The sequence below is a fragment of the Euleptes europaea genome, unplaced genomic scaffold (assembly GCF_029931775.1).
Source record: "Euleptes europaea isolate rEulEur1 unplaced genomic scaffold, rEulEur1.hap1 H_3, whole genome shotgun sequence".
In the NCBI taxonomy this organism is placed as follows: domain Eukaryota; kingdom Metazoa; phylum Chordata; class Lepidosauria; order Squamata; family Sphaerodactylidae; genus Euleptes; species Euleptes europaea.
This window is the reverse complement of record NW_026612051.1, coordinates 488,376-515,162: the sequence shown is the minus strand read 5'-3', so window position 1 is coordinate 515,162 and position 26,787 is coordinate 488,376. Positions and strand designations below refer to the sequence as shown.

Genomic DNA, 26,787 nt, shown 5'->3' with positions numbered 1-26,787 from the left:
GAAGTGTAAGTTAGGAGAATGTGCAATGTGAAAGATTATAAACAATGCAAGCTCTCCTTACACAAGATAGTTCATGTTCAGTCATAAGAGGCAATTTAGAGGTGTCATATTATTGTTCAAACACAAGGTGGTGCAATTGCACAACGCAAAACACACTTTCAGGGAATCTCGGCTCTCCCACATAGCTGTGGTCTTCACACAGAAGGGATCTCAAAGAGAAAACAGCCTTCATTGCAGGCAAAGAGTCAAAAAATTCAGGAGATAAAAGCCACTGCCATCTATAACCAAAAGCAAGTACAGAAAAAAGGAAAGATTTGCCTTGGAATCGCATGACAGACAATCACTTCCAACAGCTACTTTACAAAGAACCATCCTGTGAATTGGATGTGCCTTGAAGGAGACTGAGACAATGGAATTACATCACAACAACAGGCAAGTCTGTTATTTTTTCCTGTATCTCTGCATATGTGGGGCAATATGTGAGACCTTCCACTATTCAGTGCTTGAGGAAAAGAAAAGTGGGTCTCTGGTGGCAAATGTGCTAAAGGATTTGAAAGTGGATGTAAAGGAGCTCTCTGCTCGCAGGGCCAGGCTGGTTTCTGAAGGCACCAAGCAGTATTTCCAGCTGGATCCTCAATCTGGGGATGTGCTATTGAAGGATAGAATAGACCGAGAAGCTCTGTGTGGTCAGAAGGACCCTTGCATCTTATTCTCAGAGATAGTGCTAGAAAACCCATTGCAAGTGCACAGAATTGAGGTTGAAATAGAGGATATGAATGACAATTTCCCACAATTCTCTAAAAAGGAATTCCTTTTTGAAATACCTGAGCACATGCCAACAAATACCCGATTCCCATTAGAGAAAGCCAAAGATGCAGACAGAGGAGAAAATGCTGTGCAGAATTATACACTGAGTCCTAATGACCATTTTAGGTTGGATGTGCAAAGTCACAGTGATGGAACCAAATCTGCACAATTGGTGTTGGAGAAACAGTTAGACCGGGAAGAGGAAACACGTCTTTTCCTGACTCTGTTGGCTGTTGATGGAGGGAGTCCAAAGAGAACAAGCACTGCAAAAATTATCATTGATGTTTTGGATTCAAATGATAATGTTCCTCAATTTGATAAAACTGTGTACAAAGTGAAAATAATGGAAAACAGCCAACCAGGCTCACTTGTTGCCAAAGTGGAAGCACATGACCGGGATCTTGGTTCTAATGCAGAGATCACTTACTCCTTCAGCCAGGTGCCAGATGATGTACAAAGAATATTCAAGTTAAACAAACATACTGGGGAACTTACTGTTGGAGAGAACATTGATTATGAAATAAATCAAAATTATGCAATAGACATCAAAGCCACCGATGGAGGGGGGCTCTCCGCTTACTGCAAAGTCATTGTAGAGGTTGAGGACAGAAATGACAACGCCCCAGACGTGACCCTCACATCCCTCACCAGTCCATTGCCAGAAGATTCTCCCACAGATACAGTGGTGGCCCTTTTGCGTGTCACAGATAGAGACTCTGGAGACAATGGCAGAACTGCCTGCACCACTGAGGCATATTTACCATTCATGTTAAAAGCATCTGTGAACAATTATTACCAGCTGGTGACCCAACAGCTTCTAGACCGAGAAAGCATCTCAGAGTACAACATCACCATCACAGCCACAGACCGGGGCTCTCCCAGGCTCACTTCAACAAGAATAATTAACGTTCAGATCTCAGATGTCAATGACAATGCTCCAGTATTTGAGAAGTCAACATATAAAATGCAGTTATGGGAAAACAATATTCCAGGTCTGCTGATAGGTTTGGTTCAAGCCAAGGACCCGGACACAGAGCAGAATGCCAAAGTGACCTATTTACTTTTGCCTGGGAAAGTCAACAATCAACCTGTGTCCTCTTACGTCTCCATCAACTCTGAAACTGGGAATCTGTATGCCATCCAATCTCTGGATTATGAGCAGATAAAAGATTTTCAGGTGACTGTAAGGGCTGTGGACAGCGGTTCTCCTCCCCTGAGTTCCCAAGTTATGGTCCAAGTTGTTATTGTGGATGAAAATGATAATGCCCCATTCATCCTGTACCCTCTTCAGAATGGCACTTCCCCATCCAATGACCTGGTTCCCAGGAGGGCCGAGGCTGGCTACCTGGTCACCAAGGTGGTGGCCGTGGACAGAGATTCCGGTCAGAACTCTTGGCTTTCCTATGAGCTCCTGAAAGCCACAGAACCAGGTCTGTTCAGTGTCGGGGCCCAGAATGGAGAAGTGAAAACCATGAGACCCATTAATAAACGAGACACGTTCAAACAGAAACTTATCATTGGAGTGAGTGACAATGGGCATCCTCCCCAGTCCACCTCTGCAACGCTAAGCATTCTGCTAGTGGATGGCTTCTCTGACCCTTATATGAAAATAGTAGATATCCCAAAGGAGGAAGTGGTGGAGGAGGAAGACCGTACCCTGACTATGTATCTGGTCATATGCTTGGCTGTCATCTCCTTCATTTTTCTGGTTTCTGTGTTGGTGTTTATTGCCATCAAGATTCAGAAAAGGAGGAGGTTCATAGAGAGCTCAGCCCTGAATTTCCCAGTGGGACCAAACTTTCCAGAGAACTGTGGAAATGCTGATGCTGGATCCCTTTCCCGGGCTTACAACTATGAGGTGTGTTTAGCTGGTGGGTCCCTGAACAGTGAGTTCAGGTTTCTCAGGCCCTTCTTTCCTGTCTTCTCTGTGGAGCCTGCTCAGTCCCAGGAGGTTCAAAGGATTTCATCTGGTTCCCATGATCTTTCCAGTCATCCAGCAGAAAGTCAACTTGTAAGTCAGGTGACAGTATAATTTTGTTTAAATATTTTTTGCATAAGTACTTAATGTTTACATTTGTAATATTACATTTCAAAATTCTCTTCGGCACTGAGAGAGTTGAGTATATTTCCCCTCTGTTGAAATAATTATGAATGGGAGGATCAAACCCTTTTCTCCTTTTTGTTTCTCTTTACCTATATGAAGAGATGAAGAATGATACCAGCCAACGTGGTGTAGTGGTTAAGAGCAGTGGTTTGGAGCGGTGAACTTTAATCTGGAGAACTGGGTTTGATTCCCCAGTCCTCCAAATGTGTGGCGAAAGCTAATCTGGTGAACTGGATTTGTTTCCCCACTTCTACACATGAAGCCAGCTGGGTGACCTTGGGCTAGTCTCAGCCCCACCTACCTCACAGAGTGTCTGTTGTGGGGAGGGGAAGGGAAGCTGGTGGGAGAGAAAGTGGGCATATAAAAACCAACTCTTCTTCTTCTATATCTTTGATTATATTCATGTGATACAGTCTTACACACTGATAACAGATTACTGAGTACAAACTAAAGCTGGTTCTCTTAACTGTATCCACCATTGACTTGGTAGTGAACAATTTTCATGTTTATTTTACAATCAACGCCATATTTAATGGAATTAGAAAACATATTCTGGGAACACCGAATCTTGCTTAGTAGCTGCCCTCATGATTATCTGTGAATAATAATGTCAAACTAAGTTGAAATGTCAAGCTAAATTCCTTTATCACTTTAACTATACTTATAAACAAATCCCATTGGGTCATGAAAACTGTGTGTGTGTGTGTGTGTGTAAAGTACATTCAAGTCGCAGTCGACTTATGGCGACCCCTTTTGGGGTTTTCATGGCAAGAGGCTAACAGAGGTGGTCTGCCAGTGCCTTCCTCTGCACAGCAACCCTGGTATTCCTTGGTGGTCTCCCATCCAAATACTAACCAGGGCTGACCCTGCTTAGCTTCTGAGATCTGACAAGATCAGGCTAGCCTGGGCCATCCAGGTCAGGGCATCATGAAAACTACACATGTATAAAGCATTTTATCCATCTTGCCTTAATGCTAATTTCTTGTATATTTGTTGTAGATCTGACCTGTATTGTCAAGACTTCTATGCATATATTAACCGTGTTGTGTCTCAATATTAGAGGTTAAACTTTTCCATAGGATCCTTACAGTGGGTAACATTATAACTTAAATCTATCTAATTTGTAAATTGCTGATCAAATCCAAATAAGAGTAAAAGCTTCTTTCAGAATTTCTGCTCAGTCCTATCAAATGCCTTCTCAGTATCTGCAAAATAAGATTTCTTGGTAGCATTGGGACAAAATTGGGCTCGGCAGAGCAAGCTGTTATTTAAATGAAAATGAAAATAGCTCATTTTTTTTCTTAACCCAATTTAGGAATTACATATGTTGAGATTATTTGGAAATTGCCATTATGTATTTATTGTTTATTATTATACATTACTAATAAAATGTGAAGAAGGGCTGAAAGAAGATTGGGAACATTCAGGCACCGGGGCAAGTGCATCCAAGTGCTTGGGGATTGTTCTTGTGAAAAAGGCTGGAAGGAGATAATATATTGGCATAAATGGCAATTGGAAACAGGGAGAGGTGGAAGCAGGCAGAGTGGGGAGAAGGCCCTGGGCACACTAACAACCCAAGAGTGATTGAGATTGCTGTGAATGGAACCATAACATTTCTGGTGATTGGTCAGGGCCCACTACTGGATATGGTCTAGACACCAAAATCAACATTTATATTCGTTGGGAGGATATTTTCAGCTTGGGCCTAATTTTATTTATCTTGTTTGGGTCATTTCAGTTATTTTGGTTCTTTAATAAAGTTCTTTATAACAGTTTTTTGCATCTCTTTAGGTTCTTTATGATATCTGGTTTTCATTTCCATTGATTTTAATGGGAAGCACGCTTCTAATTTCAAGGTTTTTTTTTTTTAAATCTCAACTATCCAATGAGCATGAAATTCTCCCTCTTCCAGAATGTCCTCTGTACCAAAATTCAGGCATTGAGAGGAAAGTATTTCTGTTGTCTAGGCAATTTCTCTCTTGCAAAGCAGGCAGATGAGTGTTTTCCCCTGAATTCTGAAGTGTGTGTGTGTGTGGGGGGGTCTATTTTATTTATAGCACGGCTATATTTATTTATTTTAAAAACTGGAGTGCACAATACAGTGAATATAAACTGTACTCTTGTATAGTGCCTGTGTGTGCTTAATCGATTTTGGTGTGTGTGTGTCCCCCCCCCCCAAAGGCATAGGAAGAAGCAAAGCTTAGTTCCTCTCAGCTTGTCCACAATTTTGATTTAAAAGTAGACCCCTCCACCCAGTGTTTTCTTTACACAAGAACCTCTTTCCAGTTTGGCTATATTCTTCCTTACCAGGGCTAATAACAGATGGAATGGGATTTGTTTGGGGAAATAGTGCAGCTAATTTCACATTAAATTAGAGAGATATTTGTTGGAAGTAGCAATGTCTAGCATCCAAAGGAATTGAGAAGACCCAACATGGAATGGGCAGGTGGTCAGCTAGTTAGGGCTTTAAGGCTAGAGACCTTTCCACCCTTTTCACACCTCTTGTTTGTCCTTAGACTGATATTCTTATGTTTAATTTCCTGTTTTTTCTTGGAAGTCATTCTACCGTCTCTCTCCCTCCTTAGCTAGTTAGGCAACTAAAGGCTGTGTCTCTCAACTTTCTTATCTGAAATGTAGTTCCCTCAATAAAGAGCAAATTTATCTTTAATCAGTGAGTCTGATGCTTCTCTGCGTACTTAACACACTCTGCCAACAATACTAGCAATCTGATCCTTGTTTCCCTCTCACATAGAGAGACTTCAGACCTTCCTCATCAGAGATGTCTCATGGATCATGTGGCCTGGTCCTTCCATTCACGAGGGGGGGGATTCATTCTTAACCTTCCCTTCCCAATGTCCATACAAGTCTGTGTGGCTCCCTTTCAAAGAGTACAAACTCAACAAAATATTTGCTTCCTTCACCTGCGAGTATGATATCTACCACTTAGGGGAAGGAAGTTATGTGGCCCAGCTTCCATCACTCACTCTGCAAAGTATGGATTCCAGTGGGATAAACTCCCCCAAAGAATTGGTCCAAGCTGGCAGATGCAGCATCAGAGCAGATATCAGACAGTGTAATAATTGGGGCAAAGTGGAAATGCTATGTACATCTATCAAGATGTTGCTCTTCAGTGGACATACCTGTTTTGAAAAATGCCCGTCAGTTACATTCTCTGCTGAATAAGCCCCTCCTGCTTGTTCTTCCATTACATTGTGTGCGTGAAACGTAGACAATCATGGCTGAAGACTGTCAGAAATTACTGCAGGTTGTTGATCTTTCATGATTAGATAGATGAATGAAATGAATGTATAAAAAAAAAATGAACGGACAAAGGAAACAAAATGTTCCATCCCTTTCCTGTCCCATGCGTTCATGAACATCCAGCACTGATCCCTCTGAACTCCCATTTTACAAACAGTACATAGTCATTCCCAATCCTGTTCCCCATCTGAAGTTTATTTTCATAGTATAAATGTTTTACTGAGGTTTTTAGGATTCAGACTCTCTCTGTGTGTCTATATCTATATATTCATACATTTTTAAACTTTATACCCTGACTTTCTCCCCAGTGGGGACCTGTCACGGATCGAAGGGGAGAATGATCTTTCAACGAAATTATGTCTGTCAGAAATTGACGGCACATAGAGACTTGGTGAGGTAAAAGTTCAAAACAACAGATTTTACTAATGACAGCAGCATAGGATGAGGATTTAAACAGGCCTACCTGGTTTCCAAACTAATAGGTTGGTGGTAAACCAATAAAGAGTAGGGACTTCACACTTAAATATATGTACAAGAGAGGATTGGTTGTTTTCAGATGGTAACGCTAAATTCACTTCAAAATTCTGGATATTTGTTTTCACTGAGAGGCTTGCTTTAGTAGAAAGGAGCAAGAGTCCAGCAGCACCTTAAAGACTAACAAAAATATTTTCTGGCAGGGTATGAGCTTTAGTCTATCAGCTTGCTTTAGTTTATCAGTTCAGATTTCACTTGTTTACTTAAAACCAAAGGTTGCTTTAATTTTCTGGAGTAAGGAACTACACAAATCCCTTTCCCAGTTTAATCCTTAAACTGGACTGGGTTCACTCTGGACTCTGGAGAATAATGCTCCTCAACCCTTTAGGGATAACTCAGTGCATCTGAGTTGACTTCCCTCTCCCTGGCTTTGAGAACCCTCTTTTCCTCAGAGCTATCTCCCAATTTCAATACCAAGATTGCCTTGGTCAAACCACTTAAATAGTGTTCCTTTGATTTGTACTCCTGAGCGCAAATGCTCCTCAGACAGCCCACAGCTCTCACTAGCCGCTCCCAGAATTCCTTAGCTGTCAATCAACTGGCTCCTAAGCCAGCACAACCTCCTGGATTCTTCATGGGACCCAAAGCAGCTTACATTGTTCTCTTTGCTTCCATTTTATCCTCATGACAACCCTGCGAGGTAGTTTAGGCTGTGTCTAGTCCAAGGTCGCCCAGCAGGCTTCCATGGTAGAGTAGGTATTTGAACCTGGGTTTCCTAGATGCTAGCCTGACACTATAACAACAACACCGTGCTGGCTCTCACAATATTTATTGCCTGCCACTCTCCTTTAGAAGGGGGCTCATAAGAAATTAAAAGCCATCTAGCATAAAAAGTTAAGTCAGTTAACAGAGGCAATCTCCTATTAAAATATCAAAGCAAATATAAAAAACATCATGAACCAGGAAAACGGGATGGAAAACTAAAATGAAAACAAAACTATTACTAGAATTTAATAGGTTTCAGAGGGTAGCCGTGTTGGTTTGCAGTTAGAACAGTTAGATTTGAGTCCAGTAGCACCTTAGAGACCAACAAGATTTTCAAGGTATAAGCTTTCAAGAGTCATTTAATCAAGCTTTCAAAAGGATTTAATCGCAGAAATCAATTCATAACAATGGTGGGCATCCTAGATAGATAGATAGATAGATAGATAGATAGATAGATAGATAGATAGATAGATAGATAGATAGATAGATAGATAGATAGATAGATAGATAGATAGATAGAGAAAGAAAGAAAGAAAGAAAAAGAAAGAAAGAAAGAAAGAAAGAAAGAAAGAAAGAAAGAAAGAAAGAAAGAAAGAAAGAAAGAAAGAAAGAAAGCCAAACCATCAATAGACTTTATGTGGCATTCAGGTTTTCTATACATAAGATTTTTGTTTTTACTTCTAAAAGCCCATTCCTGAGCTGGAAGGGTGAAAGTGCTTAGGAGGTGGGCAAGGGCCTGTGCCGGCATTTGAGCCACTTGCACCAGCACCCAGGCCAGTTGTGCCGCCCAGAGTGGCATGGACGCCGGCGTTGGGGTACTCACATTAGCCTCCCTGCGCTGCCATGGCAGTGCAGACCTGGGATGCTGGCCCGGCCTCCTGCTGGCATCCTGACAGTGCACCTCCATGCACCGTTGTCCCCGGGAGTGTTCAGCCCTCAGGAATGGGCTTCCTGACACGGGTGTAAGCATTATGTAATAAAACCATTGAAGGCTCTTACTCCAGAAATGTTCTGTGCAGATTATTAATGAAGATAGAATAGTTTGGAAAATGTGCAGTTGCTGTATTTTCATTCAGGCACAAGGTGGTGCTGTTGGCCAACACAGCAAAAATTGTCAAAGAGTAAATCCTCCTCGCAAAAGCTGTGGCCATTAGACAAAGCAATATCAAAGAAACAGGCAGCAGCTCTGTCTTGTAAGAGAACAATCATAAATGCTAGGAGGAACAGGCTCCAGAATCACTCTCCAACAACAAGAAGACCAAAGGAAAGAAAGGGAACCAGGTGCTTTACGAAGAACCTCCTTGTGTTTCACTTCAGCCTTGGGAAAAGCTGCAAGAATGCAGAACAGCCACCTTAACAGGCAAGTCTGGGCTTTTTCTCTGTATTTCTGCCTTGGTATTGTGGTGTGTGAGTCTTTCCACTATTCAGTGCCTGAGGAAAAGAAAAGTGGGTCTCTGGTGGCAAATGTGCTAAAGGATTTGAAATTGGATGTGAAGGAGCTGGTCAATCGTAGGGCCAGGCTGGTTTCTGAAGGCACCAAGCAGTATTTCCAGCTGGATCCTCAATCTGGGAATGTGCTATTGAAGGACAGAATAGACCGAGAAGTTTTGTGTGGTCAGAAGGACCCTTGTGTCTTACTCTCAGAGATTGTGCTGGAAAACCCATTGCAAGTGCACAGAATGGAGGTTGAAATAGAAGATGTGAATGACAATTCCCCCCAATTCTTTAAAAAGGAATTTATTTTTGAAATACCTGAGCAGACTCCCCTGAGTACCAGATTCCCTTTGGAGAAAGCTCAAGATTGGGACAAAGGGGAAAATGCTGTTCAGAATTACACACTTAGTCCTAATGACCATTTTAGGTTGGGTGATGGTAGCAAAAATGTAGAATTAGTGCTGGAAAAACAATTGGACCATGAAGAGAATGCACGTCTTATCCTGATTCTGTCTGCTGTTGATGGAGGGACCCCAAAGAGAACAGGCACAACAAACATTATCATTGATGTTCTGGACAACAATGATAATGTGCCACAGTTTGGTCATTCTGTGTACAAAGTGAAACTAATGGAAAACCCCCAGCAAAATACACTTGTAACAAAAGTCAAAGCAACTGACAGGGATCTTGGTTCCAATGGGGACATCACTTATTCCTTCAGCCAGGTACCAGAACATGTGTCCAAAGCATTCAATATAAACAAACATACTGGGGAACTTACTATTGCAGGAACCATTGATTATGAAAAGGAGATAAGTTATGAGATAAACGTCAAAGCCACCGATGGAGGGGGCCTCTCTGATTACTGCAAAGTCATTGTGGAGGTTGAGGACAGAAATGACAATGCCCCAGAGGTGACCCTCACATCCCTCACCAGCCCCTTACCAGAAGATTCTCCCCTGGATACTGTTGTGGCCCTCCTCCGTGTCACAGATCGAGACTCTGGAGATAATGGCAGAACTTCCTGCACCACTGAGGTAACCTTACCGTTTGTGTTGAAAGTGTCTGTGAATAATTACTATCAATTGGTGACCCAGCAGTACTTAGACAGAGAAAAAGCATCAGAGTACAACATCACTATCACAGCGACAGATCGGGGCTCTCCCAGGCTTATTTCAATAAGAATAATTAATGTTCAGATCTCTGACATCAACGACAATGCTCCAGCATTTGACAAGTCAACATATCAAATGCAAATACGAGAAAATAATATTCCAGGTCTTCTAATTGGATTGGTGCATGCTGATGACAAGGACACAGAGCAGAATGCCAAAGTCACATATTCTCTTTTACATGGGAAGGTCAGTGATCAACCTGTGTCCTCTTATGTCTCCATCAACTCTGAAACTGGGAATCTGTATGCCATCCGATCTCTAGACTATGAGCAGGTAAAAGATTTCCGGGTGACCGTGAGGGCTGTGGACAGTGGTTCTCCTCCCCTAAGCTCAAACATTGTGGTCCAAGTTGTTGTCATGGATGAAAATGATAATGCCCCATTTATCTTGTACCCTCTTCAGAATGGCACCTCCCCATCCAATGACCTGGTTCCCAGGGGGGCCGAGGCTGGCTACCTGGTCACCAAGGTGGTGGCAGTGGACAGAGATTCCGGTCAGAACTCTTGGCTCTCCTATGAGCTCCTGAAGGCCACAGAACCAGATCTGTTCAGTGTGGGGGCCCAGAATGGAGAAGTTAAAACCATGAGGCCAATTAATAAACGAGACACATTCAAACATAAACTTATCATTGGAGTCAGAGACAACGGGAGCCCTCCCCAGTCCACCTCTGCAACACTGACCATTCTGCTAGTAGATGGCTTTTCTGACCCTTATATGAAAATGGTGGATATCCCGAAGGAGGAAGTGATGGAGGAGGAAGACCGTAACCTGACTATGTATCTGGTCATATGCTTGGCTGTCATCTCCTTCATTTTTCTGGTTTCTGTCTTGGTGTTTATTGCCATCAAGATTCAGAAAAGAAGAAAGTTCATAGAAAGCTCAGCCCTGAATTTCCCAGTGGGATCTAATTTCCAGGAGAACTGTGGAGATGGTGGTGCTGGAACCCTTGCCCGGGCTTACAACTATGAGGTTTGCTTAGCTGGTGGGTCTCTGAACAGCGAGTTCAGGTTTCTCAGGCCCCTCTTTCCTGTGTTTTCTGCGGATCCCTCTCACCTTCAGAGAGATTCAAGGATTTCAGCTGGTTCCGAAGATCTTTCCAGTCATCAAGCAGAAAGTCAACTCATAAGTCAGGTGAGAGCAATTAAGTTAATATAAAATCCATAATGGTTCAGTTCCTAAAATATCAATGTTAACAACAATCCAGGACAACTCTTTTATACTTAAACTCCAAGTGAATTACTGAGATTGATTTTCATTGATCCCAACTGTATTTCTCTTTTTTTCCTGTCTGCTCTTGTACATCTTACTGAAATGTATAAAATAGCTTGACAAATGTGTTGTGGCCTCAGACCAGGAGCTGGCACTTTAAACCGGGGCTCCGCTCCCCAGGGTGTCCTCCTCGGCCTTCCCACTGTGCTCCCCTTCCAGGCCTTCTCACCCATGCTGTCTCTTAGTCCTCAATCGCTAGAGCTGCCTGTACCTGCTTGGCCTTCTCTGGGTGAGCCCCGTCTTCTCTTTCCCTTCCCCAAGGCTTTTCCTGCTGTAGCTGCCTCCCAGCCAACAGCTCACAGTTGAGAGCTGCTTCATTGCTTCACTGATCCATGTGGAAATAGGGTTGCCAGCTCTGGGTTAGGAAATATCTGGAGATTTTGGGGGTGGAGCCTGGGGAGGGTGGGGTTTGGAGAGGGGAGGGACTTCAATGCCATAGAGTCCAATTGCCAAAGCAGCCATTTTCTCCAGAAGATCAGTTCTGGAGATCAGTTGTAATAGCAGGAGATCTCCAGCTAGTACTTGGAAGTTGGCAACCCTAATTTGGAAGCTCCTGAGCGTCTTCTGCTATCCGTTCTGCCCCCTCAGACATTTGCTCATTATCTCCTTTCAAATGTGCGGCTTGCTCATTCAGGTTCCACCCCCTGCCTGGGTCTCCTCACCCTTGACAGCCAGCCACTTGTCTTCCAGTTGGTATGTTTGAAGTTTCCTGACACTACCAGGCCTCAATGGCCTGCTCTCATGGCCACAAATAATAATCTCTGCTATCAATGGTAACCATGTTTAAAGTTCATATATAAATGGTAAATTAGCATAAATATAAGCATAATGTGCATTAGATAAATGAGAGCCACAGTGGCATATTGTTTAAGAGCAGCGGACTTTAATATGGACAATTGGGTTTGATTCCCCACTCTTCCACATGAAGCTGGCTGGGTGACCTTGAGCTAGTCAACAGTTCTCTCAGAACTCTCAGCCCCACCTACCTCACAAGGTGTCTTTTGTTGGGAGGGGAAGGGGAGGGGGTTGTAAGCCAGTTTGAGACTCCTTACAGGTAAAGAAAAGTGGGTTATCAAAACCAACTCTTCCACTTCCTCCTCTTCTTCTTTGTGCCATGGACCATGACCCAAAAGTGGGCTGCTCCTTTCTTGCAAGTCAAGCATGACTTCAATAGGAGGCGGAAGAAATAAGGTGAGCTGGAAGAGGAGGTTCTGGGGTCACCTCATCCCAGCAGAGTGAAAAGGAGAAAAAGAGGAAAGAACTGCCTCATTTCTTCACCCTCCCCTCTTTAGTTCTGACGCTGTCAATTTTGTAAGCATCCCTGGCCTTCAACTGTAAGGAGACAAAATATAGTGCTTTGTCTTACTTTCCCAGTACATGGCAGTGTGATCATTTCCTTTGTCTTCCTTCCAGAATCCTGTTTCTTCAGCGCATATAGTAGAAGCCACTTAGTCATTGTTAACTGAAGTGAGATTCTTGCATTGTATTTGTTTGTGTGGTGTTCATAATGTTGCACGGAATTACTTTGCAAGTGGGTCTAAGAGATAGACTGTTTAGAAATGGATCCCAGTTCAAAAAGTTTGAGCATCACTGGTTTAATGGAGAACATATAATTTGTTTAATTTTCCTATGGCCATACCACAAGATGGCAGCATTGGCAAACAGATCAGATCCATCCTTGGTTTAAAAAAGAATTGCCTATTTTATAACAGTACTAGCTGAAACATATCAGCAGTTACAGTCTGAAACTAGAGGAAGGGTGAGTGCTGGAAGGATCGGAAATAAAAGATTCAAAGAAGGAAAGCAATTAAAAGAGCGGCACAACTTTCTAAGAAATATAAATCATCACTGGCTGATACTCAGAACATGGATTATAGCTTCAGGATCAGAAAAGGTCTGTATCTTTTGTTCTTCCTCTCTTTGTCTGGAGTATTGTGTGTCTCCATTCGCTATTCTTTGCCTGAAGAGAAGAAAAGTGGGTCTGTGGTGGCTAATGTACTGAAAGATTTGAAACTGGGACCAGGGGAGCTCTCTGCTCGCAGAGCCCAGCTGGTTTCCAAAAGCAGTAAGCAATATTTCCAGCTGGATACCCACTCTGGAAATCTGTTTGTAAATGACAAAATAGACAGAGAAGCTTTGTGTGGCAAGATGGATTCTTGCTTACTGTTGTCTGAGATTGTGCTCCAAAACCCCATAAAGATCTACAATATTGAGATTCAGATAAAAGATGTGAATGACAATTCTCCCAGATTCTCTAAAAAGGAATTTGAACTAGCAGTTCCTGAGAATGTCCCTACAAATACCAGATTTCCTTTGGAATCTGCCCAAGACATGGACTTGGGTGAAAACAGTATCCAGAACTACACACTGAGTCCCAATGGGAATTTCGGATTGGATGTACAAAGTACTGAGTTTGGAAGCAAATATGTGGATCTTGTTCTCGAGACACCATTAGACAGGGAGAAGGAGACTCAATTAGGGCTAACTCTTACAGCTGTTGATGGAGGGGTGCCACAGAGAACAGGGACAGTTCTAATAAAGGTCAATGTTCTGGACATCAATGACAACTTCCCTCAGTTTACACAATCTGAATATAAAGTGAAGCTAAAAGAAAACAGTCCTCATGGTACTGTGGTTTCTAAAGTGGAAGCCAGAGATTTGGATTTTGGGTCAAATGCGCAGATCACTTACTCATTCCATCGGGTACCGGAGAATATAGAACATTTGTTCTACTTGCATGACAGCACTGGAGAAATCACTGTTTTGGGTCCAATAGACTATGAAAAAGAAACCAGCTATCACATCAACATCAAAGCAACAGATGGAGGGGGTCTTTCAGGCCACTGCAAGGTCCTGGTGGAAATTGAGGATGAGAACGACAATGCACCTGAGATATCGGTCATATCCATCACTAGCCCTTTAGCAGAAGACTCTCCCCTAGATACAGTGGTTGTGCTCTTCAGTGTCATAGACCGAGACTCTGGAGACAATGGCAGGACCTCCTGCTCTGTGGAGATGCACTTGCCCTTTCTGTTAAAAACCACTGTGAATAATTATTATCAACTGGTGATTCAAAGTCCACTGGATAGAGAGAAAGTTCCTGAGTATAACATCACCATCACAGCTACTGATCGAGGCTCTCTCAGGCTCACTACAAAAAGAACAATTACAGTTTTAATCTCAGACATCAATGACAACTCTCCAGTGTTTGAGAAGGCAAAGTATGAAATGCAGTTGTGGGAAAACAATATTCCGGGCCTGCTGATGGGTTCGGTCCATGCTGTTGACCGGGACATGGAGCAGAATTCCCAGGTGACCTATTCTCTTGTGCCTGGAAATGCCAGCGGTGCTCCTGTGGCCTCTTACGTGTCCATCAACTCTGAGAATGGGAATCTTTACGTCCTGCGCTCTCTGGATTATGAGCAGATCAAGGAATTCCAAGTGACAGTGAGGGCTTCAGATGGGGGTTCTCCTCCACTGAGCTCAGAGGTTGTTGTTCGTGTTGTTATCCTGGATGAAAACGATAACGCTCCTTTCTTCCTCTACCCACTTCAGAACAGCAGCTCCCCCTGCAACGACCTGGTCCCCAAGTCTGTGGAGGCTGGTTACCTGGTGGCCAAGGTGGTAGCTGTGGATGGGGATTCGGGTCAGAACTCTTGGTTGTCCTATGAATTGCTGAAGGCCACCGACCCCGGCCTTTTCAGCATAGGAGCTCAGAATGGAGAAGTCAAAACCAGGAGGGCACTGGTGGAGCGAGATGCAAACAAGCAGAGACTGATTATCCTGGTCAGAGACAATGGCCATCCTCCCCAGACCAGTACTGCTACACTGAATATACTTTCAGTGGATGGCTTTTCAGATCCTTATTTGAATATTGCAAGTGTCAGTCAGGAAGGAAGAGAAGAAGATGGCTCCTTGACTATGTACCTTGTGGTCTGCTTGGCTGCAGTGTCCTTTGTATTCCTCATTTGCATCATTTTGTTTGTTGTCATCAAAATGCAGAAGAAGGAGTCTAGTTTTATCACTGCCCTCCCTCAGTTCCCACCTCCCTTACCTGAGATCCCAGAAACTGGTGTCGATTCTCATAGTGGGTCACTTTCTCGGACTTACCACTATGATGTTTGCTTAACCGGTGGATCCTTAAGCAGCGAGTTCAGATTCCTTAGGCCTCTCATTCCTGTGTTTTCTATGGGGGACCCAAACATCTCTCAGAATATCAGGATTTCTTCTGTTTCACAAGACACTCCTGACCAGATGGAGGTCCAAGATCAGAGAGAGCTGGTAAGTAAATAGTTGCATTTTCTTAATTACCCCATGTACTATGGTAAATTCAGCTGGGTTTTATGGCAGTGTAATACATTTTACTGAACTTGTCATAAGTCTTTATTAATGAATTTCTTCTTCTCTGTGTTGATTCACTGTGTTTTTCCTTTTTGTTGATGTCTATCGTGGTTAGATAAATGCAATTTAAGAATGTATTTGCATTCGTCCCCATGTTGGCTGGTCAGTTACTTGAGGATTTTATTCCAGTAATTCCAGCCCTACACATAGGGTTATAATTGGCTTGTAGCTTGTAGCAGACTGATAGAACAGTCCAAAGCAGGATAAGATTGGGCTGGAAAATGCAAAGAGGAGAACAAAATTATCAGAGCTCTGGCGAAACGAAAATATTAAAATAGGAAAAGGGTCCAAAGAAAGGGAAAAAAGGGGGAAGAAGAAGAAAGGGGGGGAAAGTAGAAGTAAAATAAAGCAAGGTTAAAAAAACCCTGAATGTGAAACGAGCCTTAAGCGTCTATAGTCTCACACTCAGAAATGGAGCCAATAAAACAGCAAAACAAAGATAAAAGCTTAAACAAACTTAAAACAGGCAGTGGAAGATTAAAAAAGACAAATAGGAGCCCAGTTAAAAGCGAATTAAACGCTAAAACAAGGAAAAATAAAACCAGTTAACAGAGAACGTCCCTGGGCGTCCTGCAGTATCATGCCGGAAGTCAGAAGTCGGAAGCCATGTGGTCAAGTTCTGTATTTGCATTCAGTACATGATATTCAGGTGTACTTGGTAGTGGTACACCTGAATATCGTGTACCAAAACTCTGGAATTCTTTCTCCAGGGAGATTTGTCTGCCTCTTCTGTTGCCATCTTCAGCCAGCAGGTGAAGACTTTTAAAATTTTATTTGGCTTTCCTTTAATAAACCCTCCTTCCTGCCCAATGTTTTAATTGATGTTTTTATTACATTTTATTTATTATTAGATTTTTATCCCGCCCTTTCTCTGCTGAAACAGGGCTCATGGTGGCTTACAACACATAGAAACAGTATTATCCAACAATATATTAAAAAGTAATACAATAGAATATAAATTTAAATAAAATATAAAATGTCTCAGTTCCATAAAAACATGTCCAATGATAGTGCCCATTATGTAGCTTCCCCCATGGCACTGATTAAAATGCGGGTATCTTCAGTAAAATGCAAGGGATCAGACAGAAACAAAAACCAACTCTAGATGGTACCAGATGAAGCAACTGGATATGGAAACCAGACAAGGATAGGGGGAATAAGAGTGGGTTCAAGAGACAGACAGCCATACTATGGAAACCATTGCTGTCCTCAACCATAGGCCTGGCGGAACATTTCTGCCTTGCAAGCCCTGTGAAAATGAGCCAGGTCTCTCAGAGCTTGGGTATCCCTAGAGAGTTCCACCAGGTAGGGGCCACCACTGAAAAGGCTCTGGCCCTGGTCGATGACAGCCAGATGATCTTTTGGGCAAGGACCACCAGGAGGTTGTCTCCCGGTGAGTGTTAAGCTCTCTGGAGGTATAGAGAGAGAGGTGGTCCTGTAAATACAAGAGTCCCAGACCATTTAAAGCTTTGAAGATGACTTCCGCTAGGGCAGCGGAGCGAAGCAGTCGTCTCCCTGGGGCTCCCTGAGGGGAACTAAGAACGTCGTAAATAGGAGCATAAATGTGCCCCCCTGATTCCTAAATAGTGGAACGGGTGACAGGAAATCTCCTGCAGCCTCGAAATGCGGTTAGACTCCTGAAAATCTCTGGGTTTTACGACTTGGAGACTCCGTAGCAGTCACCGCCAGCTAAGGAGCAATAAATCACCAAAGACGTCTCTTTGGAATTTTTGGCTTTGCTCTCCCCTATCTATCAACATCTGGCAACTATACAGAAGTAAAAATTCCCACTCTTCTGAAATGTGAGTAAGTTTGAAAGAACTCTTTTGTTTTACCTGGATCTGGAAGTCCCAGGAAATTGCTAAGTTCATCTGGTGAATCCGTATCTCCCCACTCAATGATTAAATGACTCTTTAAAAACAAGAAAAGATCAAATAACTCGGCAAGAGCTTTATCAATTTGATCAGTGGGAAGATATAACAATTAAGACTCTTGAAAGACACTTCAATTACCAATCAGGAGCCATTACGAATTAAGGGGAGGGAGGAGAAATCCCCCCCACCCCGAAGGCAGTCTTTCTTACTAAACAAAGCATTCCTGCCACGTCCTTCCTGGAAATGACTTATCATAGCGAGAGAGCCAGCGAACTTGGAATCGGAAGTGTTGCACCAGTGTGTTACTAGTAAATAACTCCCAAGTTCCTGACTACAAAGAAGAGGGAAGGTTTACATTTTTTGATTCCTGCAGCACCTCTTTGCTATTCATTACACTGGAACCTGCCTGGATTTTACTAACTGAGTTTTAATAGATTTTTAGAAGGGCAACCATGGAACATTTGATTAAGCAGATGGAACAACTTTTGGCTTTGACGAACATTACATTTCAATGCCTTAATCAAAAACTGGACATTATCCTAGATGATGTTAAAGAATTAAAAACTCAACTTATTACAACTGGGTCAGAGGAGACACCAAAGGGCCTTCCAGTTCTCAAGAAAGGTGAAGAACAGAAGAATTCTGCAAAAGAAATGAGAAATTATAAAAAGCAATCTACAACAGCCCATCTGATAATAATGGAATTGAAAGTGACTGATTCTGACTTTTGCCACCTGGATCTGTCTGATGAACTCTTCAAAGTGACTGATTTCAACTCTTGTTACCTGGATCTGCCTGATGAACTTTTCAACAGCTGTTTGGAGGAATTGAGGAGTAGGAAAACTGGGACTGTCAGGATTTCCTTTTTGGAATTTGGGATGGAAGATAATGCAACATGGCTTTACTATGGTCCTTCTGCAGAAGAGATTTTACCAACAGTCTTCAAGGATGCCCCTTGTCAATTACTGTTAATGTTGAAAAGAAAGAAATATTGGAAATTCAGGATAAAGGGACTAATTTAAAAAGAGTCTAGTTTCTCTACTGGTTATAATTGAAAAGCAACTGGTTAAAAGGATTGGCTATAATGGAAATAGAATTACATATGATATCAAATTACTAGAAAAACAATATATGTTAAATGAGTGTTAGGGAGAAATGGAGGATTTATAAAACAATTAATTTTTAATGGAAATAATTAAATGCTTTTTATTATACTAATCCATTTATTTGTAGGGAGATTTACTATTTCTTTTTCTTTTACTTTTTTATCTCTCCTTTATATGATATTATTAATTATAAAAAACAAAATTTTGATTAAATATATATATATATATTTAACAAAGCTACCTATCTGTTATTGCTTCTTACTGTTTATATCTTTGTTAAACCCTGTGATTAATAATTTTGGGAAAATAATAAAAATTTTGTATATAAAAAAAGCTTTGAAGATAAGCACTAGCACCTTGAACTTGATCCAGTTTTCAGTCTGGAGCCAATGCTGCTAACAGACCACTGGTCATATGTGCTCTCCATGGGGTCCCAGTAAGGACCTGTGCAGCTACATTTTGGACCAATTGTAGTTTCTGGAGCAGCCTTAAGAGCAGCCCTGTATAAAGTGAGTTACAGTAGTCCAATCTAGAGGTGACCCAATGGATCACTGTGGCTAGATCAGAGTGGGATGGATAGGAAATTAGCTGGTGGGCATGGCAAAGGTGGAAAAATGTTTGTAATCTAGACCTCCAACGAAAGGGAAGTATACAGAATCACTCCCAAGCTTCTGATGGAGGAAGATAGTATTAATTGAACCCCATCAAGAGCTGAGAGCTTATGTTTTTGTATGCATTTTACCTGTGGTTTAAATTGTATTAATGACTTGTTGAGAGGGGTTTTTGTTGCTGTTGGTTTTAATGGTTTTAAAATGTGAATTTATCATATATGTTTTAATTTGTTTGCAGCCTGGGTAGATCTGTAAGAGTGGAAAGATGGGGTAGAAATTTTGTAAAATACATACATACATACATACATACATACATACTTCTTAGTAGTTCCCCTATTAGGGAGATCATTCCTACCCTCCACTCCCTGCTGCTGCCCAGTGCAGCAGTGGGAGAAATTGTTCTGCCAATGCTGACATTGCCATGATGTTATGCATTACATTTCCCTGCTTTCAAAGGGGTTGAAGCCCCCCTGGCTGGCAACCCAACCCACTGTGCTTAACAACTGGCATTTGTGGGGTGGGGCTGCTGAGTCAATGAGCAGGTGGTCTAGTCTTTCACCCCAAAGTATGACCTTGAGGGCCACACAGGACTGCGAGAGGCAAGTTCTGGGATAAGAGATAGAACATGAACTGATATATATATATATCAGGAGTGCTCCATAGCTCCTTATTGAACAACCTGGATGTAAGATTCTTTTGACTCAATTACCATGGTATGCTGTTAAAATAAAGGAAGTAACAAAGGAATGTCTTAAGAATGATTGCCTCTTAATAAATAGTTTTCTCATATAGAAAAAAACGAATCCATCAATGTCATTACTGTAATCATTTTATATATATATATATATATATGTGTGTGTGTGTGTGTGTGTGTGTGTGTGTGTCTATCTGTCTGTCTGTCTGTCTATCTATCTATCCATCTATCCATCTATCCATCTATCCATCTATCTATCTATCTATCTATCTATCTATCTATCTATCTATCTATCTATACCCGAGGCTTTGAGATTATGCCTCTTTGGACAAGTTGGATTGCCAATAACCATATAAGGCTTATAGATATGATAAAAGGTGAATGTAGTTTCAGCCACACAGCAATGTTTACTACGTGATCCCCCGTGATTTTAGTTTCCACAGCCCTGAATAGTAGAGTTGAAGTTTTAGCTCCTTACTTAAAGCTTGCTATGGCTGTGGTCATATTTTATAAGAAGATATCTTATTTAATTATTAATATATACTGTCCCCCTTTTAAAACTAAATCTCAAATTGAGACTGTATGGGCGGGGCTTGAGGTGTACATAGGACATCTTATAAAGATCAGTTTGACAACTTATGTAATCATTGGCGGGGACTTTAATGCCAGGGTGGGAAGGGATGACAATAGCTTACACATGAAATACAAGGTTTGCTTTCCCGAAATTAGGAATCCAGTTCTTCCATTTCCTAGATCCCCTAAAGATTTAAAATCAAATTATGCCGGATACAGGATGACACAGATGGCAAACAGCTGCAAATTTTTAATTTTAAATGGCTCATACCCTAACGACCATCCGGTGGAATTTACTTATTGTTCAGGAACTAGGAAGAGTGTTATAGATTGCATTATGGTATCTGACAACTTTGTCCAAGCTGTTGAATCCTTTGAGGTGTCCTCTTTTTATGATAGTGATCACTTATCACTTATCATGATGTTTGAATCCCCAGATATTAACCTGTGCATTATAGAAACACACAAAGAGACCCTTTCTTACAAGAGGAAACACTGTAGAGTCAGGTGGAATGATAGAGCTGATAAAAGTATTAAATAACTCCTTCAATTGGGTCCTCTAAATGCCTTAGCTCAGAGATTACTAGATGATGAAAACATTGACACACATCTAGAATGCTATGAACAGATAACGGATGAAATATACAAAGTGATTACTAAGCCTAACTATATACATAAAAAGAGGATAAATGTACACTCCAAAACCTGGTTTGACAGTGAATGCAGGGAAGCCAAGAGGGCCCTTAGTGCCACCTATGTTAAATATTGATGTAGTGAGAATGAGGCCTTGATGGGGGTAATGAAGAGCTTAAAGTCTCACTATAAAGCCTTCATCTGTAAGAAAAAAAAAGGAGTCGATGGAGTTAGCTTGGCAACAGCTAACACAAGCAATAAGGGATAAAAACTCATCGTTATTTTGGTCCTTGACCTCGAGCTGTTTAACCAATTCCACTATGGCGTTCAATAATACTATTCTACCTGAAGCATGGGAAAAACATTTTAGATCCCTCTACTCTAGCTTGGAGAGCCCAGCCCCCTCCACTGAGAACTTGAATAGTGTCCCATGCTGGCCCCCTGTGCAGTATGCAGAGGTGAGGAATCTTATAGGTACACTAAAGGACGGTAAAGCTCCAGGAAGTGACTTAATCTCTGCAGACCTAATTAAAAGGAATGTGGAATGGTGGACACCCCTCCTGGCCGCACTATTCACTGCAGTTGATAGAACAGGTAGGATCCCTCATGATTGGGGCCTAGCAATAATTTTCCCTATTTATAAGAAAGGTTGCAAAGAAAACCCAGCCAATTATAGACCTATTAGTCTATTAAACATAATTAGTAAGTTGTACGCAAGACATCTGCAATGGAAATGTAGAGATTGGTTAGAACAGGAAAATTGCCTTTCAGAAGAACAAGCCGGATTTAGAGAGGGCTGCTCATGCTTGGACCATTGTATGATTATGGAGCATTTAATAGCTAAATACTCCTCCAAATCAATGGTCTCCCTATATACAGCATTTATTGATCTTAAGTCAGCTTTTGATTCTGTGTCTAGAATCATATGGGGAAAACTGGAAGCAACCAATATAGATAGGCGACTGTTATTTCTGATTAGAGCCCTACATGAAAACACCTCTATTAAAATAAGATGTAATCCCCAGGGTCAGCTGACCAAGGAAATAAGAACACTAAAGGGAGTGAAACAAGGCTGTATATTGGCTCCCTTACTGTTTAACTTCTACATTAATGATCTTGTGGATTATTTGAGAAGTCCAGCGTTTCATCCCCCTAAGTTAGCTGATAAACACCTACATCTTCTTCTTTATGCTGATGATACAGTAATATTATCTAGAACTCCCATTGGTCTCAGATGAACCCTCCATGCATTTAACCAGTACTGTAAGGACAACTGCTTGGAGATCAATTATTCAAAAACAAAAATAATGGCCTTTGCTAAGAGGCCAAAAAACCACTCATGGCGTATAGACACTACCCCGATAGAACAGGTACATACCATTAAATATCTAGGTGTAACTTTACAAGAGTCTGGTTCGAAGAATGCCCACTTAGCCCATGTCTCACTGAATGCTCAGATGAGTGCGGGGGCTATTCAAAGATTTTATTGGTCTAAGGGGGGTAGGAATGTGGCGGCCGCTATTAAGCTTTTTAATATGAAATCCTTGGCTCAATTATTATATGGAGCCCCACTCTGTATAATGGCAAATAAGATGTTGCTTGAAAAAACTCAATCTAAATTTTTAAGAAATATCCTTCAAGTATCTACTGGAGTGTCAAATGCTGCCATTCGACTGGAGGTTGGAATGGTTACGGTCGAGGCTAGAGTTTTGGATTGCTGCCATTTTTTACTGGCTTAAGCTGATTTACTTCTCTGGGCGACTTGTTTCACTCACCCTGGCAGATACCTTTGTCTCCCCTTGGAGTAAGATGATTGATCAAAAACTGAGCTACTATGGCCTGTCGAAACAACTTTACAAAACAAATGACTATGCTCAGGCAAGAGAAATTGTTAAACTCCGTATATTGGATGTCGAAAGACAGCACGATATGAATAGGCTAAGGAGCCATCTTTAAGTGGGTTGAATAGGGTGGTCATGATGCCATATATTAAGCTATTGGATAACCAGGAATATAGGAGGATTTTTACCTTGTTAAGATATAACATGCTACCCACAGCTGTTCTAGAGGGAAGATATAGAGGCGTGCCATATGGAAGTTGTCTATGTGAGTGCCGTGATGGCTCTGTAGAGACTTTAGAACATATTCTTTTCGAGTGTAGAATATATAGGCAGATTAGAGAATCCCTGATTGTGCCTATAATTGCATGTTACCCTCATGAAAATAGAAGGTCTCTTCTTTCAATCCTGCTATCGGATAAGCAGCAGGAGATTACCTGTAAAGTTGCCAAATCTGATTGGCTGGTTCTTAAAATTAAGAAAAGGCGGAGTGGCGTATAAAGATGCCTTATGTAAATCCGTATTTTAACAAGATGTATATTGGTAGTATGTAAGCTATTTTACTTATGGAATAATTGTGTTCTTATTTATATTCTGGTCTATGACTGTTTTAAATAAACTTGATAACCATATAAGGTTTATAGATATGGTAAAAGGTGAATGTAGTTTCAGCCACACAGCAGTGTTTACTAAGTGATCCCCCATGAACGCAATATACTGTTTTAAGAAGTTGGCAAAAAAATCATAGATGATTCTCTATCTGAACAGGAGACGTTTAGTATTTTTACTTTGACCACTTCAGCAATTAACGTAGGAATGAAGGAAAGCTTTTATAAAGTTGTTTATCAATGGCATTTGACCCCTCAGAAAAAAATCATATTTTGCCTGGTAACATAGACAGCTAGATGGGGACTATATACATACGTTTTATCAGTGTCTGGTAGTTATGAAATTTTAGAGGGTCATAATTAGGGAAATTAAATGAACATTAGGAGTAACCCCAGTAAATACTCCTAGATGTTTATTATAGGGAATTTTGCCTAGAGATGTACTTGTAACACATGTACAGTTCTTGATTTATTGACAGCCACCAAACATTAGCTGAAAACAGAAAAGAGGCAATATGTTTAAATTTTACGGCTTAGATAAATAAAGTTGGGGAACTGTAGAGCCACACAGGAACCGTTGTGACCCATACTTTGGCGTCCATGCCACTTTCGCCATGCAAACCAGCATCCTGGGAGGTTTTCCCAGGCTGTATCTGGGAATGGAGCTGCTTTTAAGCAACTTCCTAACCCCTTTTGGCCTGGGAGCACCCCTTCATGCTGCAGTGGAGCTACACCAGCAAAATAGCTGTCATAGCCTTGCTAAAGTCAACAGGCTATTTTGTGTTTGTTTTTTGTTTTTAACTGAATTTCTATTTCTTTTTTCTGGCCAGGAAGCCTCACAGGAGGTGGTGCGGCTGGACCACTTCCAGCCACCGTGTTTCTTCCCTGCCTGCCCCCAGGAATGGGTTGCCTATTATCTAAATTGACTAAGCTGGTTAAGATTTGAGATGCGAGGGCTAAACATGCTTACTGATTCTTGGAAGCCCTTTTTAGATTTTTGAAATAGAGAACCAGGTATTCAATTTGATGTTTTCAACTGTGTCATTTTTGTAGGATATGGCTGGATTGATTGTGAAGTAGCAGATGACTGGAAAAATAAAATAATCTTATATAATTAATTTTAGCCATGTAAGGTATCTTTTGGGAGAAAAAACAAGTTTAATTTAGCTGAGATATTATAGTTGTTTGGATATAGGAGTTTATTACCTTCTGTGAATTGCTTGTTTATAGGCTGCTTATCACAGTGAGTCTAGATAAGACATGAAATACATATTTTATTTATAATCTTCCTGATTCACTAAGATCTAGGTTGTATGTGTTCTATCATGTATTGCATTGTGTGTATAAAAAACTAATAATTTTAATTAGTGTTTCACACATACACACACACACACACACACAAACTAGGGCTTCCTTCCCCAATTGCATGCACAAAATTGATGGCCCCAAATTCACCATTCCCTATCTACATCAGCACTATTCCATCAACTATCATTGCAGAATTTCCTAATTCATCCTCTCTTGCTTTGATAGTCTTCTTCAACAAATTAGTTAAACTGCCTTTGGGTTGTCAAGGCCCAAGGTGATGCTCTGAGTGGATACAGAAGTATTTACATCATCATGTCAACAATTAACGTCATAAATGCCAAAAGTTCTCAATTTCCTTCATAAATGTGTTCTTTCTGCTGCTGCTAATAATAATAATATTATTAATTATATTAACAATATTACATAACGATACATATTAATACAATATATTATATATTATATAATATATTAATATATAACATTTATTTTAATTATATTATTTATAATATTAATTATGCCTTTCTCACTGAGACTCAATGTAGATTACAAAATATGCAAAGCAATTCAATAAGACAGCAAAAACCTCCAATGAACAAGGCTGTAGGACTAACCATGCATTCCTGAGGGAGGGGCAAGTCCTCTTTGGAGGCGGTGTGACCTTGCCGCCAGCGTAAGTGCGTGTAATCACGCAACAACACGCACATATGCTGGTGGCGAGGGCAGTTCTGCCGGCGCCCGAGGGGGGGCGTTCCTGGGGGTGGGTGGGGCATTCCTGGGGCATTCTTGGGGCGGGCCAGGGGGAGGAGCCACTGGTTAGGCAACTTCCTTTTTTAAAAATAATTTTTATTATTTTTCTGAAACAAATAAGCATATACATTTTAACATTTGTTAAAAATCATCAAAAAATAATGTTGTTATTGAAAGTATATCTAATATATATATATATAAAAACAGGACTTCCCCTACTTCTTCCTCCATCCATTAATAAACCTGTATACTCTTTGGTATCAACAATTCCAATCCTAATATTTTTAATTTCATTCATTAAACTAAATCTCATGCAATTTTAAAGATATAGCATTGAACATATTCATTAGAAAATAATTAATACTAACACAGAAAAAAAGAATTAATAGATCTCATTAATAGTAAATGGATTAGAACAATAGGTAACATTTATTATCTCCTCTATAAAACAATTTCTCTGTAAACCCTCCATATTACCGAAATCAAGTCTTTTCACCAGTTCCTTTTTTTATTCCAAAAAATCTAGACTCTTTTAACCAGTCCATTTGCCCAGAATTTCCAGCGTCTTCCACTTTTCCTCTTTAATTCCAAACACCGAAGAACATCCTTGGAGATTGTTGGTAAAATTCCCTCTGCAAACATAGAGTTCTCATAGTAAACTTGCATTGTAGTTTCTTCAATTCCAAAGTCAGAAAGAAAGATCCCAGTAGCTCCAGCCTTTCCACCCTTCAAGTCCTCCAAGCTAGCATCAAAGAATTCTTCAGGCAGATTGTAAAGACAAAACTAAAAGTCTCTCTCATTCATATCCATCATAAGCGGCTGGTCTGTTGCAGTTTCTTGTTGAGGGGATGCAGCCTCTAGTTGTTTATCCTGGCTCTCCACTTCCTTTATGAAAAATTTCTGTTCTTCCGCCGTCTTCTCAATCAGAGAATCCACTGTTCCCACGTCTGGCTTCATTGTAGTAGCTTGGTCCTTTATTTCTTTAATTACATCCAGAATAATATCCAATTTTTGGTTAATAGCTTGATATTGATATTGATATTTATCATAGCAAGTAGTTGATCCATCTGTTTAATCGCACGTTCCATGCTTGCTGCTTTTAAGA

The 26,787-nt window shown here is 41.0% G+C and overlaps 3 protein-coding genes across 7 annotated transcripts in view; all 3 read left to right on the top strand.

Annotated features, from left to right (window-relative positions):
- LOC130492932 (protocadherin beta-16-like) overlaps positions 1 to 26,787 on the top strand; it is a 181,985-nt gene that overhangs the window by 91,859 nt on the left and 63,339 nt on the right. The window lies entirely within an intron of this gene.
- LOC130492942 (protocadherin beta-16-like) lies at positions 410 to 2,839 on the top strand. The gene has a single exon (XM_056866718.1). The coding sequence runs from the start codon at positions 410 to 412 to the stop codon at positions 2,837 to 2,839; it is 2,430 nt and encodes an 809-aa protein (XP_056722696.1).
- On the top strand, positions 13,156 to 15,582 carry LOC130492940 (protocadherin beta-16-like). Its single transcript, XM_056866717.1, has one exon. The coding sequence runs from the start codon at positions 13,156 to 13,158 to the stop codon at positions 15,580 to 15,582; it is 2,427 nt and encodes an 808-aa protein (XP_056722695.1).